This window comes from Erythrolamprus reginae, chromosome 2 (genome assembly GCF_031021105.1).
Source record: "Erythrolamprus reginae isolate rEryReg1 chromosome 2, rEryReg1.hap1, whole genome shotgun sequence".
In the NCBI taxonomy this organism is placed as follows: domain Eukaryota; kingdom Metazoa; phylum Chordata; class Lepidosauria; order Squamata; family Dipsadidae; genus Erythrolamprus; species Erythrolamprus reginae.
The window spans coordinates 244,872,335-244,883,559 of NC_091951.1; the positions used below are offsets into that span (position 1 = coordinate 244,872,335).

General features: G+C 39.4%; 1 protein-coding gene across 18 annotated transcripts in view; it reads left to right on the forward strand.

Annotated features, from left to right (window-relative positions):
* ZNF462 (zinc finger protein 462) overlaps positions 1-7,688 on the forward strand; it is a 205,386-nt gene extending 197,698 nt beyond the window's left edge. For all 18 annotated transcript variants that reach the window (XM_070742381.1, XM_070742380.1, XM_070742383.1 and 15 more), the window contains 2 exons: positions 3,097-3,211; positions 5,206-7,688. In XM_070742381.1, coding sequence (XP_070598482.1) covers positions 3,097-3,211; positions 5,206-5,434 — 344 coding nt within the window. In that variant the 3' untranslated portion in view covers positions 5,435-7,688. The remainder of the gene's footprint in view (positions 1-3,096; positions 3,212-5,205) is intronic.
* The last annotated feature ends 3,537 nt before the right edge of the window (positions 7,689-11,225 follow it).

Below are 11,225 nucleotides of genomic sequence, written 5' to 3' on the forward strand. Positions count from 1 at the left end.
GGCTTGAATTTCAGAGAGTTGTAGGGCAGTATCTTCTGAAACAAAAACACATCCATTGTGTTTGGAAAAGACTCAGAAACAATTTGACAATGTTTTTTGCAACCATCCCCACAAAAAAACAAAACTGCAGAAGAAGAAGGGCACACAATATATGCGTATGAGATCACACAGAAAAGCAAAAGAGAGATTGTCAATGGCTTAGACTGGCTCATGAGTTGTGTGTAGCATAGCACAAAAGTGGAAACAAGGCAAGCAAAGATTAGCAATTAAATGGAGCAAAACCTGACTATTTTTCATGATGTACTTTTGAGAGGACTCTGGGAAGCGAGAGACATTGGCATTCTGTTGTTCTTTTTACTCAGGATAATCCCCACTACAGAATTAATGCTTGGAGCAGATGGTACTGTCTCATTTTCAGTGAAAAGAAATCAAGCAAGAATAGTCCAAGTAATTATTTTTAATGGCCTGTGTGGCAATCGTCTTAATTTTGTGAGAAAACATTTCATCTTTTGTTTGGCAGACAGTTCTCTGGTTCTCACTGTTCTCCCGTATTTCAGCCAGGAGGAACGTCCACTGTGATTTCAGGGTCTTGGGAATGCTCCATTATGTTCTGCAGAACAACATCCAGCCAAAGCTTAAGCCGATAATTAGTGCTTCCCCCGTTAGAATCAGTGAGAAATATTTGGCTGGTCTATTCTCAAAGGGTTGATTGGCAGGGCATTCTCAGAGTAATAAATACTTTCATTGAGTGTTACTCTACAAGGAATGCCTTCCCTATAGGTGGAGATCATATGGCTGCAGAGATTCACATGGCTGTGCCTCTGATCTATCACCGGCCTGTGGCATAAGCGTCATCCGGTTCAATGGAATCAAATTGCACTCTGTATTCAGAACAACTTTTGAAAAGATGCTCGTGGAACACTGGAACAAGTAAATTTAGCCTCACAAAAATCATACTTCTGTTAAATGACTCTTCAATTGTTAATAACAAAATAGGTTCATTCACAAAAAAAGTTAAGCCAGTAGTGCTGGCTTATTTGATTTGCTGTCAACCAGCATCCATTTTTCACAAGCCAAAGATGGCAACTATGAGGGATTTTTGTATTTTCAGTGCCTTGTACTATACAAAACAATTCATACGAGTGGAAATAACTCTCTTTAGAGATTGATAGTGTCTATGTAAAATAACTATCTTCGAAGTTATGAGATCTCCTATAACTTCTGGGATTATTATTTTATATAATTTATATATAGTTATATATAATTTATATAACTAGCTAACATTCTGTGAGCCGCCCCGAGTCTTCGGAGAATGGCGGCATACAAGTCTAATAGAATAGAATAGAATAGAATAGAATAGAATTTTTATTGGCCAAGTGTGATTGAACACACAAGGAATTTGTCTTGGTGCATATGCTCTCAACGTACATAAAATAAAATATACATTTGTCAAGAATCATGTGGTACAACACTTAATGATTGTCATAGGGGTCAAATAAGCAATGAAGAAGCAATATTAATAAAAATCTTAGGATATACGCAACAAGTTACAGTCATACAGTCAACATGGGAGGAAATGGGTGATAGGAATGATGAGAAAAACTAGTAGAATAGAAGTGCAGATTTAGTAGAAAGTCTGACAGTGTTGAGGGAATTATTTGTTTAGTAGAGTGATGGCGTTCGGGAAAAAACTGTTAATAATAATAATAATAATAGTTAAATAGTTGATTATGGCAACTACTAACAACAGTAGTAGTCGTTATAATAATAGTCTAATTAGCTAACAATAGTTAAAGTTGTTGAGTTATGGCAGTAAAATCATGCCTTTGGCACCTAGAATTATTTTCAAGGCTACTAGATGAGGATGAGGATGATATCCGTTGAGTTGAGTCTGACTCTTGGCAATTCTATGGGCCAGGTCTCTCCACATCTTCCAATCTTGCACTACTTCGATGAGCTTTTCTATGGTCTGTCTGGTATCAGCTTTGATAGTGAAGTTAATGTACGATTTAGAATGAGACAGATATGAGGGGTAATGTGCAAGTGATGCATATGCAAATATATAGCTTTGGGTCATTATCCTCAATGAAAATATATACTTTTTTATTCGTTTGTTTAATTGGGTTCTTTGTGTCTTACTTCCAGGATTTGTGGAGAACAGCTCACATTTTAGATCATATTTAAGTAGAAATATTGAAAAATTAAAGGGGGTTCAATACACTGTTAAACACCACTATAAAAATGTTCAACCGTTCAAAGTTACAACGGCACTGGAAAAGCATGACTTATGGCCGTTTTTCACAGTTAACAACTTTTGCAGCATCCCCATGATCATTGGGCTCAAAATTCAGATGCTTGGCAACTGTTTCACACTTATGACCATTGCAGTGTTCCGGGGGGCCCTTTTGCAACCTTCTGACAAGCAAAGTCAGCGGGGAAGCCAGATTCACTTAAGAACCATGTTTAATAATTTAACAATGGCAGTGATTCACTTAACAACTGTGGAAAGAAAAATCGTAAATTGGGGACCAAACTCTCTTAACAAATTTCTCAGTTAGCAACATAAATTTGGGGCTTTCATATGTTACATATACAGTATACGTACATACATACATAGGTTAAAGCTACTGTCTTACAGGCAGACTGCCCAGGTTCAGATCCCGGTAAGGGTACGGCTAGCTGATGAGAGCAAAATAGCTTGAAATAGATCTATACTAGTTCCCCTTCATTTTCATTATCAGCAAAAATATGTTATGTACATACATACATACATACATACATACATGAATGTGAACATCCTGTACTTCCTTCATCTTTCGATTTTCTCTCTGTGTGTGTGTGTGTGTGTGTGTGTGTGTGTGTGTGTGTGTGTCAAAGAAACACAGGATGTTCACATTCTTTGCAAATGAAAATATCCCTCTCTAAAGATATTGGATTCCCATCTCACGAGTCCTTTCAATTAGGGAAATTTGTGACATGTTTTTGCCCCCCCATTGGACTTTCAGACTACTTTCTCTTCCTGCTTTCTGCCTCCTTCAGAGAACTTTGACTTATTCTTAAGATTGATACATGTCTATGCATTTCTTTTCCTCCAAGGGGACATGAGGTTTTCAGAAAATGGTCCTGCTGAAAAACGCTTCCCCTGTGAATTTTGCGGACGAACATTTGCTGAAGGCTCTGAATGGGAACGGCATGTACTGAGACATGGCATGTAAGTGGATCCAGAGGCTACCATTTCTTCCACCAGCAAAGGAAAGAATATAGCAGTAGTGAAATCCATTTTTTTAAACTAACGGTTCTGTGGGTGTGGCTTGGTAGGCATGAATTGATGGTGGGGCAGGGGAAGGATACAGCAAAATCCCCATTCCCTCCCCATTCTAGGCCCAGCGAAAGGTGGTATTTGCCAGTTCTCCGAACTACTCAAAATGTCTACTACCGGTTCTCCAGAACCTGATGGATTTCACCCCTGGAACAGAGCCTTTCTTAATTATACTGCATATTATGAAGCAATACTACAAACAAATCATTTATTATCAGTCAGTTAAAGATAAATCAGTGCTGACTGTAGGAAACTATATTTTTACTGTATATAGCTTAGGATTTTACAGTAATGAAAAGAAAGAACTTGTCGGATTGCAAGGTTAATGAACAGTGGTTCCAAAACTGTGTTCTGCTTACAGATGGTAAATAGTCAATAATATTTTCTTCCTAATACATGAATGTCTCTAATATATAATCACAGTGAAAATTAGAAAAATTAAAGCCACCTTCAACATGACTCACCAAGAGGTTCTGTGTATTTTTCCTTCCACAAAATGTCATTATTAACATATTCATCTGTATCAAATATTTGAGTGGGACGAAAATACATATCAGCCTTGATACAAAAGTCATAATTTCTCTACAAACCCAACAATATTTTCATCTACCTCTGAACATCCTTCATCAGGATAATATTTTCAGATAATGTTATCCATTAATTAGATAGTGATTCCCATCATACAGTAGACATTTGACTGTATTCTATATTTTGGGAGTGTGTGTTTGTCTCATTATTTGAACATATGCATTATATCCTTGAATAGAAATGTTTCTACTGTGTAGTTGCTGACATGGAGAGACAAACCCCCTCCTCTACACCAAAGCATTCAACTCCCTAATTGTATTTTATGCTTAGTCTTAAACAGACACTAACCCATGAACTCCTTTTTATGTAAAAATTTAAAAAGGCTGCCTGTAAGTCAGATCCTGATGACTGACTAGATTCCCTGTAGTTTTCTTGGCAAGATTTTTCAGAAGTGGTTTGCCATTTTCTCCTGGCCTAAGACTGAGAGTAATTGGCCCAAATTACTCTCCTAGACAAAGGCTGAGAGTAATTGACCCAAGTGGCCTTGTGCCTATGAATGGGACTGGGACTCATAGTCTCCAGTTTCCAGCCTCTATGTTTTAACCTCACTATAACAAGCTGGTTCTTTTAAGCTACAATAAATTGCCCAGTTATGCTTAAGCCCCAGAGAAATCCATGATCTTGCAAAGTCTAATTAGTCAGCCTTATTAAAAGGAAAAAGAATTTAAATCTTGGGAACCAAATATCTGTATGTTTTAGTCCCCGAACACTGCCCCAAATTAGTAAGTGCATGAAGACAGGTGCTTCTTGATGCCTTGGTTCTACCTCTCTTCTGATTTAAAGGGGAGCTTGCTAACCATTTGAAAGAAACACCCCCCCCCCTTATTTTGCCCTGTACAGGTAGCCAGGAGTGGGCTGCTGCCCAGATGGGGAGGAACGCTGTGGGGTAGTGAAAATGTAGCTCCACCCCAGAGCACCCAATTTGCACTGAAAAGATGTTGAAAGAAAATGCGGGGCATCCTGCATAAGCCACACCCACAGTGTGGTAGTAAAAAAATTGGTAGCCTTTCACTGCAGGTAGCCCTTGAGTTACAACAGTTCACTCAGCAATGATTTAAAGTTACGACACCACCCCCAAAAGTACTTATAGCCCAATTCCACAGGTACGAATGTTGCAGCACTATGGCAGTCGCTCAGTCATACAGCTAACTGACATGCTACGTTATTCCTAAGACCGACATGGATTTACTCTTCCAAATTTCTAAGTCATGTTGGCTCTGCTGTAGAAAGAAGATCCGAGGGGTCCTGGGGATGCCCAAATCATCACCTTTTCCCTCCCTTCCTGTCTCCATTTCCAGGGCAATGAATGAATCCAACCGGGTCATCAGTGATGAAAGCCAGGCCAAAGAGAATGCAGAAGAGACGGTGAAGGTACCATTGGCAGAAGAAATGGAAAGCAGCCCAAAGAGACTGGTGGACTTTTCCCACAAGAACGAAGCTGCCATCTGTGTCACTGCTGCTGCTGCTGCTACTGCTGCTGCTGATAATAAATCACTCCCAGAGATGGCAGAGGTCAAAAGTGAATGAGCACCTGGTGTGATTTCCGACAACCTACTTGAACAGTGATGAATGGGGAGGGGGCGGGCAGGGGGACAAGGAAGAATCAAAGCTGCTTTTAGGACTGAATGATCTATTTTCAAAGCACTGGTACCTGTGTGTGTGTGAGAGAGAGAGAGAGAGAGAGAGAGTGTGTGGGTGGACGTGCGTGTACATAGATTAAATTTATTTAATTGAGGACGGTGGGATCCGTGGCTCCGTGGCTCCCGCATGACTCTTCTGGATCTCGACAATGGGAAGTTACACAGTCATAACTTTGGAACTTGCGAGAATCAAATTCCCAGACGCATTTTGCCTTTGTGCTCCCACCGCTGGAGACTTCGGGATCCTTTTGACGACAGAAAGCGTCCCAAGGATGGAAGAATGCAGGGGACAAAGTTCCGTGCCCAACTTTGGGGCACTCTTTTTTTTTTCTAGTTTTAATATACATATTACGCTTTTCCAGAGTGACAAAAAAAAAACCAAGAAAAAAAAAAGAAAGTTAAAGACTGCTTTGGCTTAAAACAGTCACCTGTTTCCTAGTACCTCAGAATTAACCAAGGGAAATTAAAAAATGAAAACAAAAAAAAAACACAAAACAAATCTCTGCATTTGTGAGTACTACCTGTTGTCATTGTGGTTAAATATATATAGAAAGACAGACTGCTGGGCAAGATGGCGAATGGAAGAAAAAAAACCACAAAGTTTTAAAAGAAAGAGAAGAAAACAAAAAAAAATTGTGCTCAAAAATCCCTGTGGGGGTTTATTTCTTAAAATACTGTGATTTTTTTAATTATTTTAGTAAAAAAACAAAACAAAAAAGAGAGAATTCCTAGATACCTGTCTGTGACTTGTCATCTTTTATTCCAGGTAAGCTGTTTGTTAGCGTTCAGCTATGATTTTAGGGCGTTGGGTTTGTTGATTGGTTGGGTTTATTTTATTTTATTTTTATTTTTTTAAACTCATGTGATTGACTCTGCCGTTCTTGTTTGCCCCGTGTCTACGTCGGCTCAGCCTGAGGGATTACAATACAGCACAATTAGGGTTTTTTTCCCCATGTAAAGTAATGTTATTTCCCCGCATTTCTCCTTTGCCCTCACCCAATGTGATAGGGCTGGGAAAGAGAAATAGTTCTTGTGAATAGATGATGACAATTATTATTATTATTTAGTTTTAAACATGTGGAGATATCAAAGAAGTAACTTTTTTAATAAAGAAACTCAAAAACAAAAAAACCCTTTAACTAAAGAACCAAACTTACAGCACAGCTATGCAGGTTGTGGACCCATCCAAGAGTCCTCAGAATCATTCTGTTGCTCGTCCAATTGAACATCTTTCACTGATTATTTTTTTGATTACTTAAGAATGGTTGCCTTTTTTCTTGTTTTTGTAATGTGGTGTGTCTCGTTTTGGTACAAGGAGGGTCGGAGGGGAAGGGAATCAATAACCACACAGAGTTCTAAAGTTCAGGTAATCCGGTTTTGCAATATTAGGAGCCTAGAGATCTACATTTTGTGGACTTCAAGGAGGGAGAGAAATCATCGCGCCACCTCGCCTTCTTCGCACGAGGGAGAACAGCAGAGCCTAAATAGGAACAGAAGTTGTGTGTTGAGTTCCTTTTTTCCATGTAAAAATGTTGGGATATCTTGCATGAACCTGACGCAGAAGGTCCAGGCCCAGGGAAGAATGGTCTGATAGTGAACAAACGGGGTTACTTTCCAAAAGTAGAAAGTACTTGAGTGAAATCTAGTTTTAGAAATGCATGTGTCTCTTTGGGTTGCTTTTCTTCTTCTTCTTTTTTTTCTTTTCCTTTTTTCTTTTCCTTTTTCTTATTTTTTTAAAAAACTTTGAGGGGAAGGGAAGGGATGGGATGGGAGGCAGGAAGCTGCAGAGAAGCCGATATCCACACAAAAATATTCAAATGGATGGAGCAAAAGAGGTGAAAAGGAAAAAAAAATTGCATTTGTGGAGGAAGCGCTACTTGAAAAAGCATGTTTTGAATTTTGCAGATTCTTAGTTTGTGAGGGTGGGCTTTCAGTTTTGTTTGATTTTTTTCCTTTTTTAATTATTTGGTGGGGAGGGAAAGTTATGTGGCGAACACATTGGAAGAAGAAGTATAAATAAACATTTTGTGTCTGAATGTTTTCTTTTTAATTGGCCTCATATCAAATGTATTTAAACAGTTCCATACCTGGATTGGATGTTTGTAATGGTTACCAAAAATGAAAAAGAAAAAAAAAAGAAATGATTGTGACATGCTTTTATCACTACTTTATTTTTCGAATAACATGTAAATATTGTAATCCATTGGATTTTGTTTGTTTGTTTTGTTTGATTTTTGGTTTATTTTATTTTATTTTTTGCTAACCTGTTAATAAATATATGGGACCATTATCCTTTTTAACAAGTCTAGAATGTCATATTTTTTTTCTTGTGTTTTTCCCCCTACCAAATGTATCCCTTGATATATTGTGGACACACATTTTAGATGCATTATTACGATTCTGTTGGCTGTAATGATGACCTAGGATTGAGAGTAACATCCCTTTTTTTATTTGTTTAATTTATACAGAGGACTTTTTTCAGAGTTTGAGAGAAGGAAATAAATAGCAAAATGATAACCCACTGGCTTCAGAACTCAGTATTTCCTAATTAAAATTAACTACTGCTCAGTGTTTGGTGGGTGAGGTGTGGATGTTCTGAAATGTTGCACTGATAACTTTTTTAAGGCAAAAGAAAACGAATAAAAAATTTTCAAACAGAAGTGTGCGTATGGTTCTCTCAAGTTCAGAAACGTTCTGCCTTTCTTTTGTCTTGTTTTAACCCTGAAATATTGGCCCTTTAATTTGATGTCACTGTTATCAGCGGTGAAAGACAAGTACAGTGGTACCTCTACTTAAGAACTTTTCTATATAAGAACCAGGTGTTCAAGATTTTTTTCCCTCTTAAGAACCATTTTCTACTTAAGAACCCGAGCCCCAAAAAATTTCCCAGGAAATTTGAGAGCGGCATGAAGGCCCGGCAAGTTTCCTGCCATTCCCCCTTTAATCCTGGCTATCTCGGGCTTTTCTGGGCCGCCAGAGGAGCCTTTCGGTGGTGCTTAAGGAGGTTTTGGAGTCCAGAGCAAACAAAGCATTTTTCTTTCTCTGGGTGCTTGGAGAGGGAATAAACCTCTGCCAGCGCCCAGAGAAAAGAAACATTCCCTTTCCTCTGGGCAGCACAGAGTATTTTACTTTCTCTGGGCGCTTGGAGAGGGAATAAACCACTTTGCTGTGGTGACTCCCTCATGCTGCCTCCCACACACCCGTTGCGAGGTTGTCTCTCGGAGCATCTGGGCGCGGAAAGGCAAAAGGGGGCACTTTGCCCTGGCCAAATCAACTCAGTTTCAGCCAAAGCGAGGAATCACCACAGAGAAGGAAAGTCAGCAGCTACAAAGCGAGCGAGAGAAGAGGGGAAGCCCTTCAGCACGGCAAGGAAGAGGAAGCAAATAGCAGAAGTAGCAGCATCCGCCATTCGGTCAAAGGAGTGGGAGGTTCCTCACTCTCGCCCATCTGGGTTTCTCTCTCTGATGCAGTGATCCTCCTCGCCGCCTCAGAGTCTCTCTCTTTTTTTAAAAAGCCTTAAAGTTTTGGATTTTTTTGATTCCCCTCACCTTACCTTCCTTCGGCAGCGACTGTCCTCTTCCTCCTCCTCCCACCCAAATTCTGAGCTTTTATTTCTTCCCTAATGGGTTTGCACACATTGTTTGCTTTTACATTGATTCCTATGGGAAAAATTGCTTCTACTTACAAACTTCTACTTACAAACTTCATGGAACGAATTAAGTTCTTAAGTCGAGGTACCACTGTACTTTTAAATCATCAGTAATTTTATACCAATGAAAAGTTTAGTTGGATTACTTTTTAACATTGTTTTAGGAGTTTGTCGATTTTATTATTATTATTATTATTATTATTATTATTATTATTATTGTCTTGTGAAAATTAAGTTCTTCATTTGGAGCTAATCTTACGGGGTTCAATACACGAGTTTCCTCAAGAGAGGAAACCAGATCTTCCATTGAATCCAGCAGGTTTTTCCCCATCCAGATGCAATCGTGACTCGGGGGACGGTGCTCATGTCAGATTCTCAACTGAGGGATCCTGGGTTGTCTGAGAGATATTTCTTTTGTGATGTGGCCAGCATGAAAATACAGAATGCAGTATCCTTTCCCGCCAAAGTGGTGCCTTTTTATCTACTCGCATTTGCATGCTTTCAAACTTCTAAGTTGGCAGGAGCTGGGGCAAGTAATAGGAGCTCACCCATCACAGGGCATTCAAGTCACAAACATGGGTTGTTGGCTTTCCAGCTAACAAGCTCAGCTTCTTAACCATTGAACCATCATGCCCCTTGAAACTCATTTAGCTAATAATGAATGATAATAGCTACATAGTTCTTCCCAGAGGTCAGTATTCCAGGTTAGCGAAAAACTAGTTTTTTTAATAAGAGAAACAGACGCAGTGTAAACAAAGCAAATACCCAGAGATGTAGGTTCTAGTATTCTCGAAACCAAAATGGCACAGTTGTTCAAACTTCACCTCTAAAGCCATCTATTATTTATTTATTTATTGAATTTATATGTCGCCCCTCTCCGAAGGACTCACTGGAGGATTATCACTTGGGGGGAGGCAAGAGAAGCATGCAATAGCAATAGCATGCAGACTTGTACTGTTTACAGTGATTTACAACCCTCTCTAATTGGTTTATGGAGTCAGCATATTGCCCCCAAAAATCCAGGTCCTCATTTTACTGACCTTGGAAGGATGGAACGCTTAGTCAACCTTGAGCCAATGAGATTTGAACCGTCGAACTGCTGGCAGTCAGCAGAAGTAGCCTGCAGTACTGCATTCTAACCACTGAGCCACCACGGGACTTGTGAATTGTCACATGATGCTCTTGTTTGATGACTATACTATCTGGATATTCTGAGAATATCTCCAAAATTTAGGAAAAGAGAATTGGTGTTGTATTTCCAATCTTCTTGCAGGTAATCCTCAATTTACACTTCGTTTAGTGTCCGTTCAAAGTTATAACACCATTGAAAAATTGACTTGCAGCCAATTTTGACACAATCATTGCAGCATCCTCATATCAAAATTCAGACATTTGGCCACTGACTCATTTATGACAGTTAAAGTGATCCAGGATCAGAAGATTCTGGATCACTTTAATATGTGTTATTGTGACAAGCAAAGTCAGTGGGGGAGCCAGATCCATGGCTTGACCCCGTTAATAGGTTATTCACTTAACAATTGTGGCAAGAAAGATCATAAACTACGGCCAAACTCACTTAACAAATGTCTCTATTCTCTCTCCCAATACTATTTGGGTGCCATCTTAAAGGGCTTTCAATGAATCATACTTACCTTACTTCAGGGCTAGGTTATGACTTACCTTGCTGCTGGTTTGCTTATTCAAGTGTTGCATGGGCGCAGGCGCCCACATGTGCAGTGCTAAAAACAGCTGCACATGCACAGAAGTGAAAAACAACTGCGCATGCACAGAAGCAAAAAACAAGATCGCGCCACCAAGAGAGCTGGCTTGGGGGAATGTCCAACTGGCCATCACTGCCAGTTTGGTGAGTGGAAAGAAATTCCCACTACCGGTTCTATAAAACTTGTCTGAATCAGCAGGAACTCACCTCTGCCTTACTTGCTTATTTTGGTGACAATTATGAATCTGCAGAGTTAATATTCAGAGAATATTCAGAAGGAAAAATACCGGGAAAGCAACGATAATAGAA